Source organism: Dromiciops gliroides, chromosome 3, assembly GCF_019393635.1.
Source record: "Dromiciops gliroides isolate mDroGli1 chromosome 3, mDroGli1.pri, whole genome shotgun sequence".
In the NCBI taxonomy this organism is placed as follows: Eukaryota; Metazoa; Chordata; class Mammalia; order Microbiotheria; family Microbiotheriidae; genus Dromiciops; species Dromiciops gliroides.
Window position 1 is genome coordinate 497,882,970 of NC_057863.1, and position 24,949 is coordinate 497,907,918.

The 24,949-nt window shown below is 44.9% G+C and overlaps 1 protein-coding gene across 1 annotated transcript in view; it reads left to right on the forward strand.

Moving 5' to 3' along the window:
- Positions 1-296: 296 nt before the first annotated feature.
- The window catches only part of ADAMTS8 (ADAM metallopeptidase with thrombospondin type 1 motif 8), a 30,172-nt gene continuing 5,519 nt past the window's right edge, over positions 297-24,949 (forward strand). The window contains exons 1-6 of the mRNA XM_043990781.1: positions 297-1,601; positions 12,375-12,614; positions 17,372-17,504; positions 19,243-19,410; positions 20,703-21,004; positions 23,108-23,291. Of these exons, the coding sequence (XP_043846716.1) occupies positions 828-1,601; positions 12,375-12,614; positions 17,372-17,504; positions 19,243-19,410; positions 20,703-21,004; positions 23,108-23,291 (1,801 nt within the window). The 5' untranslated portion in view covers positions 297-827. The remainder of the gene's footprint in view (positions 1,602-12,374; positions 12,615-17,371; positions 17,505-19,242; positions 19,411-20,702; positions 21,005-23,107; positions 23,292-24,949) is intronic.

Below are 24,949 nucleotides of genomic sequence, written 5' to 3' on the forward strand. Positions count from 1 at the left end.
AGACTGTGCAGGGATCTGGATAATGGCGTTGTAGCCAGAGAAGGGGACTTACCTGAGCTGCTGTCCTCAAGAAGGGAGGGTCAGGGGGGTCCATAAACACTCCCTTGAATGCCAGCCCAGCATTGTAAGGGTTAATATGGGAAAGCGGAAAAGGGGAAAAGGAAAAAAAAGTTGGAGTTGACACTTAAAGGGGGGTGGGGGCGGGAAGGCGGGGAGGCGGGTCTCGCTAACTCCTGATTGGCTTTAAATTTCGTCCAAAACTTTTTTTTCCCCTCTCCCTCTTTTCTGCTTCTCTCTAGGATCCCAGGGGAGGGGAAACTGGAATAGTGAGAGATCAAAAATAAACCTCTTATGTCAAAGCCGGGAAGGAAGTATAAATACGGAGGGCTCGACAGCCCACTCGGGTGCTTCCCAGGGTAGGGAGGCGGAGGCTAGGCAGGCAAGGCAGAGTCCGGGGGAAGGGGAGGAGGACGGATCCCACGCCTGGCCCACAGAGGCAGCTGCTCCCGCTCAGCCGGCTCCCCAGCTCGCTGCTGCTCGGGGAGGCAGGATCTCCGCAAAGAGGGAAACGAGCTGAGCCACTGAGCCGCCGGAGGGAGCCTGGAGCCCAGGGTCTTTCTCCCTCCCGTTGCCCTTCGGCTTGGCCTCTCGCATTGTTCTCAGAGTCCCAGCCCTGGGCTGCCCCTTAACCTGATTTCACCAGGTTGACTGGGGTTCTTCTGAGGTGACAGACCTTTCAGGTCCGTCCTGTAGCGGCTCCCAGCACCTGCCCCACGGCCCTGGCTGGGCTTCTCTCTTCCTGTGCCAGTCGCACCCCGAAGTCACCCATGCCCTCACCCTGCCCAGCCCTGCCCCGGGGCCCTGCCGCCTCCCCCTGGCCTTGGTCACCGCCGCTGCTGCTGCCGCCGCCGCTGCTGCTGCTGCTGCCGCTGCTGTTCTCGAGCGCCCTGGCCCTGCCCAGTCCGGGGGAGGAGGCCCATGAGTTGGTGGTGCCCACGAGGTTGCTGGGCAGTGAGGGGGAGATTGCTCTCCACCTGTTTGCCTTCGGGAAGTCTTTCCTCCTGCGCCTGGCTCCCGACGCCAGCTTCCTGGCCCCCGAGTTCAAGATCGAGCACCTGGGCGGGGCGGGGGGGCCGGCCCGAGGCGAGGAGGGGCTGCGGAGCTGCTTTTACTCGGGCACAGTCAATGGGCAGCCCGAGTCGTTGGTGGCCGTCAGCCTGTGCGGAGGGCTGAGTGGCTCCTTCCTACTGGACGGCGAAGAGTTCACCGTGCTGCCCTCGGGCCCGGCGGGCGCGGGGGACCCCCTGACCCAGCCACACCGACTGCTGCGCGGGGGGCGGGAGGGGCATGCTAGTCTCCTGGGGCCGGGCACCCCGGATGGAGGCCCTCTACGGCTGGGGCCGGAGCGAGAGACGCAGGAGGGAGACCCCCAGGAGGAAGAGGAGGAGGAAGAAGAGGAAGAAGCGGAAGGAGCCAGCGAGTCCCCGCCGCCCCTGGGAGCCACCAGCCGGACCAAGCGCTTTGTGTCCGAGGCTCGATACGTGGAGACGCTGCTGGTGGCGGACGCCTCCATGGCCCGTTTCTATGGATCGGACCTGAAGGTAGGAGCGCACTTTCCGTCCTTAACCAGAGGCTTCAGCCTGCATCCCCAAACAACCTCACCTCCTTCCAGTGTTCCCTCAGGAAGAACTTTCTACTTGCTTCTCGCTAGCCCCTTCATTTATTTTGAAAATTCCGGACACTTCTCTTCTCCCGCCCCCCCCCCGCCCCAATCTCTTACTCTGAAAAGTGTTAACCCTTTCTGTCTCCACCCTTCCACCTGGACCGTATCTCAGTTCTTCATTAATTTCATCACCAGTTTTACTCACAAACATCTTTTCTTGTTCCTCATACCACTCATTCTGAAATCCTGGAAGCACCTGGCAAAGTTGCATGTGTGGGTGAATTCCCCTCCTAGGCTCCTCTCGACATCTCCTCCCCAAGCAGGTTAACCGGGAACATCTTGGGAGGGTATCCCTACTTCCTAAATTGTTCCAAAGAAACTAAAAGAACCCAAAGAAATGAAGATAGGAGTGAACAGCTATAGCTTCTCAAAAACTCAGATTGTATTAAGGAAAATGGCATGGGGGAGGGGGGAGCGGCGCGGGGGGAAGAGTAGGTGACCCAAATACTCTATCTGCTCAGCACAATTTGATGGGAACGGAGGGATGTTATAAAACATATCTGCCAGCCAACCTGGATCATAGCCCCAGAAAAACTGGGTTGTGCCCACAACCAACATAAGATGGGAGGAGAATGGGACTTCTGCCTGGGGACTGTGTGCCTGGCAGAGTGGGAAATTCTACTCTGGAAACTAGAGCTTCAGTGGAAAAGGGAGGGAAGAAGAGTAGTTTAGTGTTAACCCTTTGGATGGTGTATACGTGTGTATTTGTTACGAATGTTTGCATGTGGTAGTCCATCTTTCTTAAAGCCTTGTACTCAGATCGTAGACACAGCCACCTTCAAGTGGGGCGCAGGAAGTACCCCTAGGAGTAAGTAAATTGTAGCCACACCACTGTAGTCAGAGCGGACACAGCAGGATGTATCTGTTTTCCCCAAGACTCACCACCTCCCCAAAGTGTGGAGGACCCAGGCTGGCAGAGAGGGTGCCAGAAACAGGAGGGAGCTATCCTCTCCCTGCTCCCGGGGAAAAATAGAACCAGGACCTGTGCCAGGGAAGGAGAAACTGATCTGCCTTCTGGATCTAGGTCCCTTGGAGCACGGAGCCTGGAGAAATCAATTCCAAACGAAGGGCATCCGCAGGCTGCCAATCAACCCAGACACCCAGGAAACTCATTCTCTGCCCTTTAGAGTGGATATGAAGCTAAGAGACCAAGGGTATTAATGACAGCCTAAGGGGAAGCAGCCATGGGAAAGGAAATAGACTTGCCTTCCACCTCCTCACCCCACCTTCTCTTGTCACTAAGAAATTCATTCAAGCCTGACTGTCATATGAAGTATTAGGGGATAAGAGTTCTACCTGATACTTCTGATTACCACAAAAACCCTGGCTAAGCCTCAGCCACTCAAACCTGCTCTTTCCCTTGGTACTAGTTTCTCTTAGAGCACAGGTAGGCAGCTCTACCTCACCCAGGCAGTCTATCCACATGGGCTGGGTTTGGGTCTGTGTTGCTTACATTTTCCATATTGGTCATGGAATCAGAGGCAGGTGCCGGCTTGCTCACAGTCAACCTACCTCCTTCCTCTAATTCCCACGAAAAGAAGACTCCAGAGAGTAGATACCAGAAATATGCTTAAGAGGACTACTGCTTTTCCTCCCTCATTTTAGGTACTTCTGACCTGGGAGTCCTACCAGCATAGTAGATTCGCTCTAAACATATTTTTCCTACCCACCCCCAAGGCTGATTTCTGGCTTATATTTCAAAATGGTAATGATAAAGAGAAGGGGGTTGGGGCAGGAGGGGGAGGGGCAGGGAAGAAGCCCTGTGGAAAATGAGAGGGAGAAAACAGCAAAAGCAAATCTAGTCTAGGGGTCTTACAGTCAAACTGAAACTTCAAGGTCCTGCTTTTAAACAAATACCTGTCATCACCGAGCATTACAGCTGGCCATAGACAGACAAGCTTTGGTTTCTAGCCCATAAGTTCCAAATGCTTTCAAGGCTGTGGATTGAGCTGAGTTAGCCCTTGTGTTTCTAGGCTGAAGAAAATACTTTTGGCAACAAAAATGGATGGGAAATTTGGGTAAAGAAGGGGTGAAATTTAGTTCCTTTCCCATCACCTCCTCTCCCTAGGCTAGTATTAATGCACTTGGCTCCCTTATCTTCAAGCCCACTGCAAAAAGGCAAAGGAAGACTGTAGTAGCTGGCATGTTAGCTGTCTCTCGCCAGCTATGCCTGCCAATAGCATTTCAGCTCTTTGTGATCATGGCTTAAGTGACCTAACATATTAGGGTCTCATTCAGCACATCTGTATATATATATATATATATACACATTTTCTCTATCTCTGTCTTTCTCTGTCCCCCACATTATGCACAGGCACTTCTGGACATATTTGTCCAGGCACACATACCCAGTGGCATAGGGAAACTTACCAAAAAAAAAGCACTAACACCATGTGAGAAAGCTTTTCTCCTCTCTTTGGGTATGTCCACTTCTGGGGCTGCTTCTGAAGTTAATCCTAAAAGGAAAAAAACTTCTCAGCTCTACTAGCTCCTCTGTCTCCACCTTGATCTCATTATATCACGGAGTATCTCCTCCTCTGCTGTCACCACTTTGGTGAAGCTGGGGGTGGGAGGGGAGAGCAAGGACTGAGGCACAGCTGTTCCCATGACCGCCCACTGGCCTCTTTCGTCTGACGTCCTCCCTGGCTGTGGAGATGCTACAGAACCAAGCTGATGATGTGCAGAACACAACAGACGAGCTGTGTTCTGCTCAATGCCTTTTCCCTCCTCTCCACCCCTCCCAGGGCCCTCCTGAAGGAATAAATGAAAACACAGCTAGGAGAGCAGGACAAAGAAGAGAGCAGATTCATAGCACCCCATGTAGCTTTGGTCACAGGGTGACCCCGGGGTCAGGACACTCCCTTTCCATATAGGCATTTTGGAAAAGAAAAAAAAACATAACATGGCATAAAATACCTCTTCAAGCAGTTTCCCAAAGCCTTCTTCAATTAATGGGAGGTTGAATAGTAGAGCATGAAAAAACACAGGACTGTGAATTGGGAGACCTAAGTTCTAGCCTTAATCTTTCATCATTTGTTCCAATTTCCCATTTCACTTCTGGGAGCAATCCTGCCTTCCAAAGACAATGTCCCTGACCTAAGGGAAGTGGGCATCTCAATATATAAAAGGGCTGGGGGGGGGGGGGGACTGCAGGTTTCACTGGCCCTCTGCTTGTCTGAATATGGTCTCCTCTCTTATGGGAACAGACAATAAAGGTAACAATCCCAAAAACCCATGTCTGGACTTTTACCCTCATGGGAAACTCATATATAAGCCACTGCTTTGCTCTTTTACCCTATCCTAAAAAGCAGTTAGCCTCAAGGAAGAGGGAGGGAGGAATTAAACTTGCCCTGGGCAGGTCTCACTGTCAGGCGCCTATGAAGTTTTCCAGAACCCATGCAATTGAGTTCACTTAATCCTTTGACAAAAGGGGCCCCCTGCCTCCCACCTCCTTATCTGATTTCAGAGTTAAGGGGCTCTAACAAAGGGGCTTTCTGAAAGGGAGGGGACCACCTCAGAAGATTCAATTAACTCTGGCTACATCCGGCTCCTGCTAATTGTAACCCCGGATGAAACTGGAGCAAGAAAGAACTGGGTGGCAATCGATTGGTGCCCCCCAAGTCTTTTGGCATGGGAACCCCTAGGTGAGAGTCCAACTTGTCATTGTATCTTCAATAAGACTGGTCTTCTGAATTCTCTTCTGTGCTTTTGGAGCCCTCAGGTATGGGGCTGGAAAACCTCTCCAAAACAGACTGAGCTAATCTCTTGATGCTTAACCACCACAAGACTATTTCTAGGGGCAGGTCACTAATGTCTCCCTTCCTCATCCAGTTTATCCTGGGGGGGGGGGGACCCAAATGTCCTCAATTCCTTTATTTATTTATTTTTTTGTGGGGCAATGGGGGTTAAGTGACTTGCCCAGGGTCACACAGCTAGTAAGTATCAAGCGTCTGAGGCCGGATTTGAACTCAGGTACTCCTGAATCCAGGGCCGGTGCTTTATTCACTTCGCCACCTAGCCGCCCCCCTCAATTCCTTTATGACATTCTAAATTGACCCAGGAGAAGGTAGGGTAGCCTCCTTTTTTAACAGGAATTCTTAACCTGGGGTCCATAAACTTTTAAAATAGATATATGTGTATTTCAGTTTAACTGGTTCCTCTGATAATCCTTTTCTTTTATGCATCATTCTGAGAAGGGATCCAAAGACTTCTATAGGCTACCAACGAGGACCATGACATTTTTAAAAAGCTAAAGATTGCCTGCTTTAAATCATAAGCTACATTCTGTCTACTGTTCTTTCCTACTCCCCATCCTATACTGTCAGATATAGTTGTTCAAATCAGCACAGTCAAAAGGGAACTTTCCCAAGTAAAGTATCTTAATGGCCAATGTACTACTCCACCCCCTCACCCCAAACGTGCCTACCATCACTCTCCCAATTATAATAATAGCTGACCTTTCCATCGCACTTCAGAGTTTACAAGGCCCCTTCCTCACAACAAGCCTGTGAAGTAGGTAGTACCAATACTATGCTTATTTTACAAATGAAAAATGAGGCTTCTACCAGTGAAAAGACTTTCCGAAGTTTACATGGCTAAAAACTAAGAATCAAGCAAAAGTTTCTTTCAGTTGAAGAAAACAAATGAATTCCATAGAAAATGGTCTTAAATTACAATAGGAAGAACTGTGACCATCTATCAAGAAGAACTTCTGGGGGGCAGCTAAGTGGCGCAATGGATAAAGCACTGGCCCTAGATTCAGGAGGACCTGAGTTCAGGTCTGACCTCAGACACTTGACACTAGCTGTGTGGCCCTGGGCAAGTCACTTAACCCTCATTGCTCTGCAAAAACAAAAACAAAAACAAAAAACAACAAAAAAAGAAGAACTTCTGGCCAGTAAGACCCAATAAACGAGGGTGGTCAGATGATCTCTTCCTCAAGAGATATTTGCCCAGGATGTTTTGAAAGCAGCCCCATCTTATTTTATTTGGGGGGGAGGGGGCAGGGCAATAAGGGTTAAGTGACTTGCCCAGGGGTCACACAGCTAGTAAGTGTAAAGTATATGAGGTCAGATTTAAACTCAGGTCCTTCTGAATCCAGGGCGGATGCTTTATCCACTGTGCCACCTAGCTGCCCTATCTTAAATGAAGGGATACTACTACATAACTCACTTTTATAGAGTGCTTTTCCACAGAGCAACCTGAGATGGGGTAAGCATTGTTGTTCCCATTTTACAAATAAGATTGAGACTGAGAGCTTAAATAATTTACTAGCTATGTAATCTTTAGTATCAGATCTGCTTCTGGACCCCAAACCCAATATTCTTTCCCCTTCATTGTGCCAAACAGAGCCATTATCATAGATATAAATAGCCAGAGAAAACAGCTTTTGATTTCTGACAGGCACTGTTGCTTAGCAGAAGTGGCTGCCCTCTGTGGGTCCTGATGGGACAGTTCATCAGTGAAGTAAGTCTGTTTTAAAGGCATATAACCCATAGATGATTAGCTATTATTTTTAAACTTTGCTATCTCAAATGGTTCAGCTAGGATTCCCACCAGAAAGGAGTGGGCATGTGCAATGATCTATGCAATAACTTGTATTTTTTCCTAACACAGATGTGTGATATGGAAGGGAGATGGTGATATGTTTGAGGGTCATCCTCTGGTGTTCAATCTACTTCTTCCTTCAGCTACTGTGTGACCCCGGGCAAGTTACTTAACTGATTTCTGTCTCAGTTTCCTCGTTTGTAAAATGGGGATGATAACAGCACCTATCTCAGAGGACTGTCATGAGATGTCAAATGAGATCACACACACACACACACATATATATATATGTGCATATATATATATATATGTGTGTGTGTGTGTGTATACATATATATATAGTATTTTGCAAACCTCAAAGCATGGTATGAATGCTAGCTATTCTTGTTAAAATAACCTGCTTTGAGGAGGTGGTTTCCTTTGTTCTGGCTAAGGACATCATCTCAAGGGTCTGAAAACCTTTGAATTCATGAGGAAGGAAGAATAAGAGCAATTCTTTCTGGACCTCCTCTTTTCCTTTCATCACTCTGTTCTTTCAAACCCTACCATTCAGAATTAGTTCAGGTGCCCTGGGATCAGCCTCAAAGAAAGGAGGTGTCTGGGGTTTCATCTTTGAGACCTGTCTTGGCCCATAGGGAAAATCCAGTAGGGAGAAGCAAGGTATCAAGGGATACTACTCACCATTTGCTTTTAGTTATCACTCAGCTCTGTTGGAAAATTTCCTTTCTGGTAACTAAAGGAATCAAAGGACAGGTTATGTCCAAGGTAGTCCACTGGAAGATCAAGGTAATTCCCAGAGCCTGGGGACACCAAATGATGGGGACTTATCTAGAGGCCAAACCATTCCCTCAAAGTGTCTCAAGGGACTAAAATCTTCTAATTCATCTCATCAGAGGTACCTGGGACACCTGTAAGTACTGCTTAGTGGTAGGGTATCATGAGATTTGGCCTGACTTTCTTTATGCTCATTGTAAGGGGGGGGGGCGCGAGATTCTTAATTAAAAAGTATCCAAAAGGGCAGCCAGGTGGTGCAGTGGATAGAGCACTGGCCCTGGAGTCAGGAGGACCTGAGTTCAAATCCAGTTTCAGACACTTAACACTTACTAGCTGTGTGACCCTAGACAAGTCATTTAACCCCAATTGCCTAATTTTTTTTTAAGTGTCCAAAAGTAGAATGGGCTGCCTGCCTTTGAAGGTAATGAGGATCCCCTTTGCTGTCAGGGATACTATATAGAAGGGATTCTTGACCTGGCTTGGGTTGAGTCTACATGGCCTCTAAAGTATTTTCCAACTCTGAGAATCTGCAACTTAGGTGAGAGAGCCAAGCCACAGAGACAAATTCTAGAGTTAGTTCAGCCATTGATGCCTCATTCCACCCACCCAAGCTCCTTCCTTCTCTTGCCCACCTCCCGTGGATGCTGTTGGGGCCCAGTCCAGCCCAGCCCAGCCAGGCAGGATCTTGTTCGTTCTTCAGCAGCATGTACTTATTCTGTAGGTGGGTGGGTATAAATAGACACCAGATGGTAGAGCAAATGAACTTGACCTTTTCCTTGGCTAGTTGCGGAGCCTACCTTCCTAGGGTGGCTTTCTAAGTTGAACGTGGCCCCAGACCCAAAGAATTAGCAAGGACTCAGAGGTTCCTATGCCTCTCAGTACCTCCACTGCTGCCACCCAAATGACCTCACTTCTGTACTTTCTTCATTCTTCCTCTCGAAGGTCTGCCTCCAAGAGGCTAGTTTAAGTACCCATCAAAGCAAAGAAAGAGCCAAGAGCTAAGGGGACAAGGGAGGGAGAGGGGAGGAAGGTTCAGCAAAGAGAATTGCGCTTCAGGCTTTGAATTTTAATAGATGTAGACAGATAATCCCTAGAAATTGTGAGAAGGTAGTAGTGACCTTAAGACCTCATGTTGTTCTGAGGCTTGTTATAGGGAAAAGCATCTCATGCTTAGAGCCAGAAGACGTGCCTTCAAGTCCTAGCTCTAAACAAGTGAAACTTCCTGGGCCTCTATTTTCTTACTTGTAAAATGGGAATGATAAAGTTTATACTGGCAGTACATAGAGGGCTGGCCTTGTAATCAGAATGACCTGGGTTCAAGTGCTACCACTGAAATATACTGGCAGCCTTCAAATTATTAATTAAAGAACAGTTGTAGATATACCCCAGTAGAGGGAGTTTCCTCACCAGTAGCTCCCATACTGATGAAATCACAGGTCTTAGAGGAGAAAAAACAAAAACAAAACCAAAAAAAACCCTTTTATACTGCTCACCTTATAGGGTTGTTCTGAGGAAAATACTTTGTAAATTGCTATGTAAATGTGAGTTTTTCTTCTATAGTCCAATATCCCACCTCAAGGTAAACTTGCCATTCTAAGGGCTTCCCTTGTGTTCAAATATTTTAAGGCTTTTATTGATAAGAAGTTCTTCCCAGGGGCAGCTAGGTGGCGCAGTGGATAGAGCACTGGCCCTGGATTCAGGAGTACCTGAGTTCAAATCGGGCCTCAGACACTTAACACTTACTAGCTGTGTGACCCTGGGCAAGTCACTTAACCCCAATTGCCTCACTAAAATTGCCTCAGTCCTTACTATTGGAACTAAATACCATTCCTTCCTGTTCTATCCTCTGAAGAAGCCATCTGTATTTTCTTTAGGGCAGCTAGGTGGCACAGCGCTGGCCCTGGAGTCAGGAAAACTCATCTTTCTGAATTCAAATCTGGCCTCACACACTTACTACCTGTGTGACCCTGGGCAAGTCATTTGACCCTTTTTTGCCTCAGTCTCTTCATGTATAAAATGAGATGGAGAAGGAAATAGCCAAACATTATAGTATCTCTTCCAAGAAACCCCCAAATGGGGTCACAAAGAGTGGGATATGACTGAAACAACTGGACAACAAATATTTTCTTCAATGAAAACTAGTGCTTGACTTTCAGTCTTGTGTGGTTTGGGGGGAAGCAGACTATTCTAATGTCTTAAAGCCTTTAATACCATGTGTTCAACCACTGTGACTGACACTAAACAATTGACATCTGATACTTCTTTCATCCTTACAACTCCTGTGAAAGAAGCCATCATCACTATTTTACAGATGATGATAATAATAGCTTACACTTATATAATACTTACTATGAGCCAGGCACTACCCTAAGCACTTTACAATTATTGTCTCATTTGATCATTCCAACAACCCTGGGAAATAGGTGCTGTTATTATCCCCATTTTACAGTAGGGGAAACTGAAACAAAGAGAGGTTAGGGAACTTGCCAGGGTCACACCACTAGTAAGTGTCTGGGGTCAGATTTGAACTTTGGAAACGGATATCCAGAAAAGGGTAAGCATTTGGGAATAATCAGCTTCATAAAACTGTAAAGAAACCCCAGGGAGTTGTTCTTATTCTGTCGCACCCTCTGCCTCCCTTCTCGGGAAGGCAAGTGGCTCTTTCTGTCCCTCTGAACACCCTCCAAAAAGAAGACCTGGCCCAGGAATGAGCCCCTGGTAGCTACTACCCTGAGCCCTTGGCCTAGGGTTGCATAATAATTGCCTTTTTTCTCATGAATCTGACTCCAAGAGCCAGTGCCAAGTTCTAGCATTGCTGATAAGATGTTTACATCAGCCTAAACATTGCTGGAGTGCTTGACGTGCTAAGTAACCTTCCAACCCCACGTCTGTGGGGCTGTCCAAATACCTGGCTCCCGCCCAAGAGGTGTACAGACAAATCCCATTCACAAATAATGGGATTCGTCTGGAACTCCCACACATGGCTTTAGCCTGTGGAATGTCCCTTTCCGGATTTTCCTCTGCCGTCCTCAACACCCTCCCACCTTCCTGACCACAGAGCAGAAGGGAGATAGGATTGCATGACCCAGGGGATGCAGGATGCTGACCAGCCTGGAGGACAGAGAGCCAGGTCCTAGTACTCCAGTCAGCTGTGGACTGTCCCTCTGCCCTTTCTCCACTCCATCTGTCAACTAGTCTGGGAGGGCCAGCTTGAAAAAGACCCTGAGAAAGGAAAAGACACTGGGGAATATGGCCTGTTCTCAAACCCCTGGAATCTAGCATGAAAGGAACTGGCAACTTGAGAACAGGACTGTGGCCAAACTATGATCTCTGTGCCTTCAGCCTTCCCTGAAGAACTGAAAACAGGTGTGATCCGGCACTGCCTCATTCTGATTAGACCCACTCCTTTCTTTTAAGACCTGAGCAGACCCTCAAAGCTGTGCACACAGAAGCTGGTGACGTCAGGCCACCAGGCAGGCAGTCTGCAATGTCAGCAGCTCAGTGTTGCTCCCTGTTTGCTGAAAAGTACAGATTACTCCTTAGACCATCAGGCAAATTACTTTTGTGGAGTGGGGGAGAAGGGGGGGAGAAGGGGAAGGAGGAACCCCTACTTTCTTTGGATATGTGATCAGTTGCTTTTTTCCTAAGAAAATGCCTATGCCATGGGAAGGCATTAGAAGAGCTGACAAGTTTAGCTCCAAAGAAGGAAGAAATAAGATAAGACACCTCCTCTTAAGAGGTAACATAGGTGTGAAATGCTACATATAAGGTCAAACTTTTGGATGTATTGGTTAGTTTTGTTAATTTGTCTTTTTTCCCCCTCTTTGTCATAAGGGATGACTCTCTAATCAGGGGAGGGTGAAAGAATGAATATGCTGGTAAAAGAGCAATCAAAATTTATTTTAAAAATAACCAGTCAGGGCAGCTAGGTGATGCAGTAGATAAAGCACTGGCCCTGAATTCAGGAGGACCTGAGTTCAAATGTGACCTCAGACACTTAACACTAGCTGTGTGACCCTGGGCAAGTCACTTAACCCTCATTGCCCCGCCAAAAGAAATTTTTAAATAACCAGTCAAATTAGTCGAGAGGCAGTGTGACCCAGTGGATAGAACATGGGACTTAGAGTCAGGGAGACCCAAGTTCAAATTCTGTGACCCTGGATGATTCACATCACTTGTGTCTGCTTCAGTTTTCTCATTATAGCGTGGCATTGTTTGACAATGAAAGGAAGTAATATAGGTGAAGCCTTTTGCAGAATTTCTAGCATTCTTGGTTCCTCCTCACAGCATTTAACCTTCTATTTCTCATGGTGTCCTTTCCTCCTGGCAGAATCACATTCTGACACTGATGTCAATAGCAGCTCGTATCTACAAGCATCCCAGCCTGAAGAACTCCGTCAACCTAGTCGTGGTCAAGGTGTTGGTAGTGGAAGATGAGAAGTGGGGGCCAGAGGTGTCAGACAATGGGGGGCTCACCCTTCGCAATTTCTGCAGCTGGCAACAGCGTTTCAATCCCACCAGTGACCGCCACCCTGAACACTATGATACTGCCATTCTGCTCACCAGACAGGTCTGTGATTCTGGCTTCAGGATGCCCTGGGGTTCAATGGAGAACAGGAGGAAAGCAGATAAAAGGGAGCCCCAGCAGGCCTACCCACATGGGGGAAAGGTCTCTCTTTTAGTCCAGTCTGAAGGCCAGAAGTCTCATGAGTGGGAAGAGTCAGGATAGACATCTTAGTGTAGAGTATTTATGAAGGAAGTCTCAAGAAGGTTCTTATTCCGAGCTTGGTGACTGGCTGACCACTCAAATCCTGACCGCAAAGGAAAGTAAACATCAGCTTGTGGACTTTTAAGTTAGCTATAAGAAAGAATTTCTACCAAAGAAGGTTGTTAAACACAGGAACAGGCAGGAGAGAGATCTTGTCTATAGCTTCATAAAATTAGGAGTCCAGTGTGGTTTAAATGCATTCCCACCTAAAGGCAAATGAGGTTATTAAATGAGGTATGTTCTAGCCCACAAATGTTCTGAATTCAGATGGGAAAAAACATTTCCAACTGGAGAAAAAGAGAAAAGAGACAGCTGTCAAATGACAAGACTTCAGTTATCCAGACATATGAGGCAGCTGTCTCCTTCTCTCTCCATCTCCGTCTTGTTTTCTCACTTTCAGTCTCATTCTCTCACTCTCATTCTTTCTCTCATTCTCTCACTGTCTCTCTTCTTCCCCACCAGAAAAAAAAAATAGCAGAACAGGTAATAATTTCTTGGCTTATCTCAAAGATAATTTCATCCTTCATAAGGTAGAGGAACCAAAAAAGAACTGAGCCTCTTTCTTATCAACAAAAAGGACCTGGCTGCTGAGGTAGAAACTGAAAGAATCTTAAGAGGAAATGACCATTCCTTTTTGTTATTTGTGATAGAGAAGAAAAGAAAAATGGTCACTTTCCCTCCTGCTTTGGAAAGAGAAGATTTCAAAGGTCTCAGAGAAAGGATAGGTAGAATCCAATAATTTAAAAATATATAAAGAGAAATCAGCGCAGGAAAGGATAGAACAAAGTGGCTAATAAGGAGATGACACTCAAGATAAAGAATGAGATGGTAAGCGATCACCTCTCTTCCTGAGATAAGTTTATGTTGCCCAAGCCTGGGCAAACTACATCCTTGGTCATTGAAACAACTGGCAGATATAATTGGTGACACTCAGACATCTTTGAAAGATTGTGGGAAATGGAATAGGTACTGCAGGAATGGATAAAAGCAAATTTCTCGATTTGTTTCTTTTTTTTTTTTAGAAAAAAGAATCGATAGGCTCAAGGACAATAAGTTTGCCTTCAATTTCTGACAAAATTATAGAGAGGTTGTTAGTGAACATCTAGAAAAGGAAACTGTGATCACAAAGAGCCATGACTTCAGGACAGGTCATGAGGGGACAGCTAGGTAGCATACTGGTTCTGGAGTCAGAAGGACCCGAGTTCAAATCCAAACTCAAGACACTTACTAGATTTGTGAACCTGGGCACATCACTTAACCTTGATTGCCTCCCAAAAAACCACGCCCCACCCCCACCCCAAAAAACAATGAACAAGTAATGAAAGACCTCATTACCCTTCTTTTTCCTTTGGAGGGGCTTACTAGATTAGTTGTGTTAGGCAGAATGTTAAAAAAAAATATACAAGATTCTTTGAAAGATGGAAATGCAACAAGTGAAATAACTTTGTTCAACAGTCCTCTAATTATTGATATAAAACAGGGAGATACTCCCCCAGGGTAGACAGGATGGTTGGTCACTGTCATGGAGGATGTCTGCACAGACTCCAAATCAAAGAGAAACTTCCTAGAGACCATGAAGCCCCTCAGATTTTCCTACTGATGACTGGCATTGTGTGGCTTCCATCAGGTGCTGGCACATTGCATTTCTTCCTAAATGAGACCTACAATCCTTCCCAAAAGTTCAGCCTAACTGTCCACAAAGGAAAAAGCAAGTAAATGAAAAATACCTCTTGTTCTGACTGATGGGTGGCTGGATGGATGATCCATAGTGCTGGTCCACAAGGACATCTACCTTGGTTAGACACTACAGATTTAAAGAGGAAGGAGGGGAAGAGTTCAATTGCATTTGAAGGATTTTGCAGTGCTTTTTAATAATGCCAAGCTTCTCCCTAAAACAAAGGCTTGGTTTTTTACCAACAGCAATATTCTTCAGGTGATGTTGTATAAACCTGTTCATTGTAAAATAACATATTCTCTGAAGAATTAAATTTGTGGGTCCTCCAAAAGGCAATAGAGATGGGGAACACAAATGGGCTTCAGTATATTACTAATTAAAAAGTACAAATAAAAAATTACCATAAGGGGGCAGCTAGGTGGCACAGTGGATAGAGCATTGGCCCTGGATTCAGGAGGATCTGAGTTCAAATCTGGCCTCAGACACTTAACAATTACTAGCTGTGTGACCCTAGGCAAGTCACTTAACCCCAATTTCCTCACAAAAAAAAAAAAAGAAAGAAAGAAAAGAAAAAGTAAAAGAAAAACGTAAGAAATTTACCATAAGAAAAGAAGGGTCAGTTATGTTCCAAGAGCAAGGACTACAACCTGTGTGCTCCACTGGTACCATGTAATGTCAAGAAATCTACAGGCAGGCCTCCTGGGGGCCTGTTGCCTGTAGATCTGTAGCATGTTAGATGGACCCCCTCTGGAGGATATGTAGAAAGACATGCACAAGAATTGCATGGCATTAGAAATTGTGGTCAGGTTGTGATTTCTACTGCTGGAGGGAGTGATAAGATCAAAACTCCATAGAATTATCAGCATTGGACTAGCAGCTCAAAGAAATGCTCTTGATGATATCACTTAGATATTAACAACTCATTTGGGGCAGCTAGGTGGCGCAGTGGATAAAGCACCGGCCCTGGATTCAGGAGTACCTGAGTTTAAATCCGGCCTCAGACACTTGACACTTACTAGCTGTGTGACCCTGGGCAAGTCACTTAACCCTCATTGCCCAGCAAAACAAAACAAAACAAAACAAAAGAAAAAAAAACACCTCATTTGACAAAGACTCTCTTGTTATTCTTGTGAGCAAGATGGAGAGATGTGGGCTAGAATACAGGACTGGAGATTTGGGGCTGGGAAGGAACTTAGAAGTCATCTAGTCAAACCTTCTCTGTTTTTGCAGATGAGAAAACTGAGGCGCAAAGAAGTTAAGTAACTTGCCAAGATCATAAAGATAAATGGCAGAGCCAGGATTTGATCCCAGATCTACTAGCTCCAAACCCAACATTCTTTCCATTGTATCCTGCCAATAGTATAGTTGGGTTAATTCTGAACTGGCTGAATGCCCAAACCTAAAGACTAATTTTTTGATGTCAGTGTTGAAGTTTTCCAAGCAGGGTGCCTTTAGGCATCTGTATTTGACCCTGTGCTATTTAATGTTTTTGCCAGTGACTGAGGCGAACACATAGATGGCATTTTCAGGCGAGACAAATTCAGGATCCAAAATTAAGGGGAAAAAAAACTCAACCGGCTACAGCATTTTGAGACAAATCTAGGTTGAAATTCAATAGAAATAGTTTTGGAGGGAATCAGGGTTAAGTGACTTGCCCAGGGTCACACAGCTGGTAAGTGTCTGAGGCTGGATTTGAACTCAGGTCCTCTCAACTCCGGGCCAGTGCTCTATCCACTGCACTACCTAGCTGCCCCAAAATAAGTTTAAAATCTTGAGCTGAAAAAAGTCCACTTCACAGGTGAAAAGTAGGAAAGATGTGGCTTTTTCCTGTGAAAAAAGATTTAAGAGTTTAAATGTTCTATAAACTTAATGAGGCAATATGTGATATGGCAACCCAAAAAGCTATATCAATCTTGTCCACCATTAAGATAGCAATAGTGTCCAAGATAAGTAAGGTAATAGCTGTTTTCAATTATCTGAAGGGCTGTAATGTGGAAGAATAATTAGACCCCACAGGCCCAAACTAAGAGCTGTGAATGGAAGTTGCAAAGAGGCAGATTTAGACTTGATATAAAGGGAAATTTCCTTATAATGAATGCTGACCAAAAGCAGAATGGGTTGCCATGGGTGTTAGTGGTTTTTCCTTCACTAGATGTCATCAGACAGAGGCTGACTGTCTACTTATGGGATATATAGGAAAGAGGAATTTTGTTCAAGTGTAGATCAGACTAGATGATCACTGATGTCCTTTCTGGTTCAGAGGCACCACAAAACCAAACAGATCTCCATTTATAGTCATTGCAGTTACAGTGATAAAAAAAAAAAGCCAAGAATTTCAGTTTTTAAAAAGAATGGAGTTTACCTTTATACTGGCCACCAGGGCTTATTTGAGGGGGAATAGAAATCTCTGGGTCACCTCTTACATCATCCAGAAATTCCGCATCCTTCTCATATCTTAATGACTGATGAATCTCTAAGGGGAAGCAGCAGGAATCTGAGGATAACTGGGAAAATACCACAAAATGGGTTCTAATCCTGGCTCTCTCATTTGCTGGCAAATTGCTTAATCTCTCTGAGCTTCACCTTCCTCATCTGTCAAATAAGGGGCTTGAACTAAATGACCTCTGAGGTCCCTTCTACCTCTAAATATCAGAGTCATCATGGGCTTCATCATGTAGGTAGAAAACCTAGGAATAATCAGCTACTGAGACTTTTCAACTTCCATGAGAACAGTTTAGCGAATACTAGTTGGTCTAAAGGTCACTGTGCAAGTATCCTCTAGGTTAGTTGAGCCCCAACTAGGAGAGTGAAAAGGGACTAAAAGGCTTCTGGTTGCTTCTCTGTACAACTGTCTTCCTTACAAAATTGTCTTCCTGCCAAGCAGGATTTCTGTGGGCAACAGAGCTGTGACACCCTAGGCGTGGCTGACATTGGAACTATCTGTGACCCTGACAAGAGCTGTTCTGTGATCGAGGATGAGGGGCTCCAGGCTGCCTACACTCTGGCTCACGAATTAGGTGAGTTCTCCTTGTAGGAAGGAGCAGCTGCAGCAGGAGAAGAGGCTTCCGGGTCTCCCTCTGCTGTCCCATGTACTAAAGAAAAACACAGCACTCTCGAGCAGCTACTCAGAGAGCATATTTGCATGTGGCTCCATATGGGTGGGTGTTTGAATCTAGGGGATGGGCTGAACGAGCACAGATCACCCGAGGGCCTCGGTCTAAGACAGAGGTTTGTGAACTTTTTTTAGTGTCATGGATCCCTTTGGCAGTTTGCTGAAGCTTGAGGAGCACCTTCTGGGTCCTTTCTGGACATTCAAGAATGCTCTTAAAGGCATAAAATAAAATGCATAGAATTGCAAAGAAAACTGATTCATCTTCTTGAATTCAATCTGGCCTCAGACATTTATCAGCTATGACCCTGTGCAAGTCACTTTACCCTGTTTGCCTCAGTTTCCTCATCTGTAAAAAGAGGAAGTTGACTTAGATAATTCTTTTTTTTTTCCTTGAGATTTTGAGCCTCATTCGGGGTGGACTTCAGTGGACCCAGTCCCATTGCTCACTGGCAATGAAAGCTTTCACTTACTCTCTTTCGGACCTGGGCCAGTTTGCCCTTTCCTAGGCAGCCCAGAGCTCACCAAATTGATGCTAGACTCAATGCAGATACCCAGTTACACAGCAGCTAAGAACTATAGAGCTCAAACAATCCCAATAGCAGGTATTATGTGTGTGTAACACCGTACCTAGCACTTAGATAATTTCTAAGGTCCCTGCTAGCTCTAAAAAAATTTTTTTTGAAAAGCAATCATCCCCTGAAAACTATGGATTCATAGCAATCAATCATCAAGTATTTATTGCTCTCGGGATATAAATAAAAAACAAAAGCAGTCCCTACCCTCAAGGCGCTTACATTCTTTTTTTTTTTTTTAAGTGAGGCAATTGGGGTTAAGTGACTTGCCCAGGGTCACACAGCTAGTAAGTGTTAAGTGTCTGAGGCCGGATTTGAACTCAGGTACTCCTGACTCCTGGGCTGGTGCTCTATCCACTGCACCACCTAGCCACCCCACAAGGCACTTACATTCTAATGAAGATGACAATGTGTACGTAAGCAGCTCTTATAAGACACATTCCAAGCATGTAAATAACCAAATAAGTGGAATTTTCAACACTACATACAACTAAAGCAGTAAGGGTTTTTTTCAGGATGACAAATAAAGAAATGTATTTTTAAGGCAGAGTGAAGTGAGTAAAATGGGAAATCAATGCTTCTCTTCTAATTAATCTCAGAAGGCATCCTGAAGTAGGTAGCACCTCAGGATCCACTGTCAACCTGGTAGGGAAACATGTTCTAGGACGACAACACAGCCAGACAATATCATAAGAGACAGGAAACAAAGAGGATGAACTTGATCATGAGATGGTTTCTGACTGTGATAATAACAAGTCAGTCAGTTAACTAGTAAAGTAGCATTTGTGAAGCACCTACCATGTTCAATGCACCGTGCACCCTGGGGGTGCAAAGAAAGGCATAAATCGGTCCTTGACCTCAAGGAGCTCATGGTATATTGTAGTAATAACTTTAGTTGGAAAACTTATGAACAAACTTTCCACTGAGCTCGGTTCTCTTTAAGGGTTTGCACCGATGTGATGAGGGAGAGTACCCTCAGGCCAGATGGAATGGAATATGTAGACTGGGACAAGAGAGGGATGGAGGCTGGGAGACTGGTGTGTTAATAATGCAATGCATCTTCTTCCCTAGGACACGTCCTTAGCATGCCTCATGATGACTCCAAAACCTGTGAGCGACTGTTTGGGCCTATGGGCAAGCACCATATGATGGCTCCTCTCTTTGTCCACCTGAACAAGACAGTGCCCTGGTCTCCTTGTAGTGCCAAATACATCACAGAGTTCCTGGATGGGGGACATGGTGAGCATCACTTGGACTTTCTCTCTTTTCTTCTGAGCTAGCAACTCTTAAAATTTGCCCCATAGGGAAAAACCTTCTACCTGAATCTTTCCTGGAGTCAGAAAATCATATCATTTTGGAGTTAGAAATGATCTTAGAGATCTGAATCAAATTTTTACTTCCCTCCACCCTTCATGAGGACTACTACTTGGCCTACTGCCCGGTTAGCCTTATCTCCCAGCAATCCAAACTCCATGGCAGATGTGATAGTTACAGAGCTGGGTGAAATTAGTCCAGGAAAGCTCCCTACAGGAGGTGAGTGTTCCGCCCAGTTTGAAGGGCAGGAAAAAAAATGACCAGTGCAAAGAGTAGTCCAAATTGGGGTAATAGCCCATGTAATGTATGAAACAATGGGGACACAAAATAGGAAAAGTCATGGAGACAGAAGGTTTATGTGACCGACCGAGTGAAGAATTCAAACAGATAAATAGGAATGAGGACACAACCCTTGATTCTCTACCCTAGTAGAGGGGAGCAGTGACACCACTGCCTAATAATCCAAATGTCATATTTCTTTGACTTTGAGATGTCTGATTTATTTTTTTCTCAACATATTATATTTGGGTTTTTTTTTTACTAAGATTAATATTCCTCCACTTCAATCCTACTTGAATACTAACTATGGCAAGAAGGTGACACCAAGTTCTCTGAGGTTAGATCCACGAAAGGATAAGCTCTAAAAAGCATCTCCCAAACTGGAAGGATATCTGTCATATGAGCACCAGGCCAATTTCAAAGAAATTGAAGGTTGGCCATTAGATGATGGGTTTGAAGATTTGTGGGGTTAGGTTTGGGGTTTGGGGGGTTTTTTGGATTGGCTTTTTTTTTTTGGTCCCTCAAGGACACCATTTGTTAAATAAGGTATAGGAGGGTTTAAGATCAGCATGGGGGCGGGGGGGGGGGAAACCTTGCCTTTTGAAGTTTAAAGAAGATTAAATATTAACATTACCTTTCATTACCTAGGTGTACAATAACTACTTGGGAGACAATAGGGAATGGGAGAGTCAGGGATGTGACTGAGAATTGTGCTGCAAATGGAAGAAGTCAACTTAAAATATGACTTTAATGCTGATCCAAAAAAGTAGATGATACGCATGCAGATGGTCAATAATTGGTGTTAATTCAATTGTAGAGGAGAAGGAGGAGTACATTATTGGTAATAAAGAGGCCAGGAAGCCCATAGTTAGGAATTTTAATTTGACATAGAGGTGATAGGGAATTATTGAAAGCTTGTTCCTTTCTCTTCCAACCAGGCCACTGCCTACTAGATGCTCCAACTGCAGCTATCCCCCTACCCTCCAACCTCCCAGGCCGTGAGACTCTCTACAGGCTAGACCGGCAATGCCAGCAGATCTTTGGACCAGGCTTCCGCCACTGTCCCAACACCTCAGCCCAGGACATCTGTGCCCAGCTCTGGTGCCGTACCGATGCTGCTGAACCCCTCTGCCACACCAAGAATGGCAGCCTGCCCTGGGCTGATGGAACACCCTGTAGAGACGGCCACCTGTGTTGGGATGGTAGCTGTCTGCCTGAAGAGGAAGTAACAAGGCCAAAGGTGAGTAATGAGGCTGCTTGGGATCACATTGGTAAAAAAAGATGGGCCTATAGATGTTTCTAGAAAATCATAACCCACATCCATATAGCATCTTAGGATTTACAAAGAGTGAGATAGGTTGTACAGATAGTTTTAACCCTATTTTTCTGATGAGAAAAACCAAGGCTCAGAGAAAAAGGTCTGATTGTTGTTCAATTGTTTCAATCGTGTCTGACTCTTCATGACCCTATTTGGGATATTCTTGGCAAAGATACTTGAGTGGTTTTGCCATTTCCTTATCCAGCTCATTTGACAGATGAGGAAACTGAGGCAAATAGAGTTAAGTGACTTGCCCAAGGTCACACAGTAAAGTGTCTGAGGCCAAACTTGAACTGAGGAAGATGAGTCTTCCTGACTCCAGGCATGGCACTCTATCCATTCCATCACCTGGATATCCCTAGAGTCTAAAAATAATAGCTAAAACTTACATAGAACTTTCAGATTTACAAAACACTTTGCATATGTTACCTCATTTGACTTTCACAACAACCCTTGTGAGGTAGGTACTATTGTGAGCCTCATCTTTACAGATGAGGAAACAGAGGAGAAATGATTTGCTCAAAACAACGTAGCTTATTTCTGATTTGACCCTCAGATCTTCCTGAGTCTAAGTGCTATGTTCCAGTCACCTAGTTTCCTCTAAGAGAAATCTAGAGACCTGCTCATTCTCATGAAGTTAGAATGTAAAAGAGGCAGGCAGGACTTAAATTCAGCTCTCGTACCTCTGAGACCAACTCTCTCTATTCTACCACACTCTTGCCATTACCTTCAGCATCTGATAGCTCATACACCATACTAAGATGATCACATAGACACGATCCCCTACCCACTAAGAGCTTACAGTTTAAGACAGGTACCCTGCAGTTAGAACAGAAGCATTAAATCTAAAACATAAGGGAATGTTACTTGCATCATCAGGGAAGTTACATAACTGAAGTAGAAAGGAAGGAGAATAGGATCATGTAAAGAGGAAAAAATACTTTCTAGACCTTCTCTGATAGAGTTGTGAAAGCAGGGCCCCCAGACTCCACAAACTTGAAGGATACATTTTCCCCATTGAAGCTCTTAATTTCTTTGTTCCTTGCACAGCTGTGACATAGGAGCAAAAGAAAAAACAAAAACATTGGAACCAAACCCAGGAGACTTGACTTTGAAGCCCCAGTGTGACACTTTCTAGTTTTGTGACCTTGAGCAGTCAGTAAACTGCTAGATTTTCATTTTCTTCATCTGTAAAATGGGGATGATAATGCCTCCAGTCTCCATTTTACAGGGCTGTTCTAAGGATTTAGTGAGATAATAGAGGGTGGTTCAAAGGTCTGACTGCAAGCTTCCAATTGCAAGAAGCCTTTTGGGCCACCTTGTATAAGTGCTATACACACATCTCTTGTGATTATTCCATCTCATTCTGAGCCCTTTTTGGAGTTCACTGGGCTGGTCCCTTCTCTCATTTCACACCCAATTAGTTTTACATCCTGGTTCTAGACACCGATCTAACAGAAGTAATCTAGGAAAACCCAAAAGGGTGCAGCTCTCCAGAGTGTCTTTTGCTCCACACTTTACCCAGCATATTTAGTCAGGCCATTTCATATAATTTCCTAAACCTACTTTTTCCTCCACACGTTGGATACTTATCCACTTCCATACCCCCACCAATCTCCTGCACAATTTCTGCGAGGTTTAAACTCTCTACTGAAAGAAATTCTGACTTGGCCTTATGAAGATTTCTTTGGCTTGCCATGTATGAACTCCAGATACCAGCCTCCAACAGTTAGAGGCCAAACTGTATTAAGAAAGGTCCTTTTATATATACAAAAGTGTTTGGTCTCAGAGGTCAATGGCTCAACTGGAAGCATTTGTAAATGTACCATTCCTCCCATTAGCAACTCCTAGAGTAGCCATCAAGGCAACCCTTCCACTAGGAACTGGTAGCTTGGATGTAAGATTTCCTAGGTAGCTAGGCTGAGACTCAGGAACCTGCATGCCCCTACTAGATATATGACCTGCTGTAGAGAATTCAAGCCTCTTGCCCCTGAAGCAGACTCACTAAGGCATCCTGTGTTTCAGCCTGTCGTAGATGGAGGCTGGGCCCCATGGGGACCATGGGGAGAGTGTTCCCGAACGTGTGGAGGAGGGGTGCAGTTCTCCTACCGAGACTGCAAGGACCCTGAGCCGAGGAACGGAGGCCGTTACTGCGTGGGCCAGAGAGCCAAGTATCAGTCATGCCACACTGAGGAATGTCCACCTGATGGTAATTGGCTGCTTACAGGCAATGCTCATAGCGGGGCTGCTGCTGGTCAACATATCACAAGGAGAGCAATAGGGGCAGGTCTCCAGGAATGGAGCTCTGAGCCTGAGATGAAAGGATTCTTTGTCCTGACACCAGTGGATACAACAAGGCACCAAATATGGAAACAGTCTGCAGGGAACCTGGGAAACCCAATTTCTAGGGACCAGACATTGCCCTGAAAAAGTCTAACAAAGGGGTGAGGGGGAGAATGCCTGGGGAGGGCATTGAAAAGCCGTCCAGACAAGGTCACTCCAAACCCCCAGCTGTTCTTATGGAGAAAGAAGCACTCCAGTGGCTAGGATAGTAACCCGTCCTGTGGCTGCCAAATCCTCCTCTGTATGTTTGGAAGGACTTTCCAAAGAGGGTTTAGAGCCAAAGCCTCAATGTCTAAGCCAACATTCAGTCCAGGGCAGAGGCAGGATTTCTGAGTCTGACTCTCACTCACATTCTTTCTGAGAATAGTTGACCATCTTCCCTTGGGTCCATAGCATGGACATGATTGAGCCTTCTAGCAAAGAGATGACAATTCTACCTCTCTGGGCCACATTCCTATCCTTGGCACCTGCTAGAAAAAAAGCATAGAAGTGTACTTGAATGGGGGAATAGTACTAAAGGACACTAGCATGGGGGAGAGGGCAGAGGGAGGGGAGAAGGGAAAATCAGTTCTTTTTCCCACTGTCCCATTCACCTCCCTTGTCATTTCCTAGAAATATTACCAGGCATGAAAAGATAAAGACAGAACACTAGGAGTGATATACCTGAGTACAAAGGGTAAAAAGAGACTGTCTCCCGAGGCAATCAGTCAAATGCCTGCTGCATTGTTTTGCATTTTTGTAAGAGGGAGGAGGGTTTGTCAGTGACCTTTACTCTTAGAAACTCTGACCAGTGACCTGGCATTGTGGAGATTTGCCTGGACCAATATGTGGAATGTGCCCAATCGTATACAGAAAATAAATATATTAAAATATACATATGTTATAGATGATATATAAAATATATAATATATTGAAACATATAAATATACATACTTTTTTCTGTATAGATAAATCTCCACAATGCCAGGTCACTGGCCAGAGTTTCTAAGAGTAAAGGGTATATGTGTGTGTATACATATATATACATATACACACACATACACATATACATGTATGTGTATACAGGGTGGGAAGTAGCCTGAGATCAGATGGATATTTTTGTTGCCATCACAATCAGCAAATATTTATTGGGTCTATATTGTGTGCTTGGCACTGTACTAGGTATTATGGGGGATAGAGAAGAAATACAGAAGGACATGCTCCCTGTCTCTTTCTCCAGGAGAAATAAGACAATAACACACATGATGAATAAGGAATTATGAAACTGTACGGTATAGATTCTAAGGGTAGTTAGTGCTCAGAGAAAGGAGACCATGGTGTTGACAGAAATAAACAATGGACTCTGAGAAAATAAGCCATCTTTTCCCTGATGCCCCCAGTAAGTAAAGATCCCTCTCTCCCTTAGACCTGACATAGCACCTGTTTTGTATCTCTGTTAAACAATTATCCCATATCCTTTTGTAGTATGTGGACTCGTTTGTATTATGTTCCCTCATTCCATGACTGAGGAATTTTTGTTAAAGT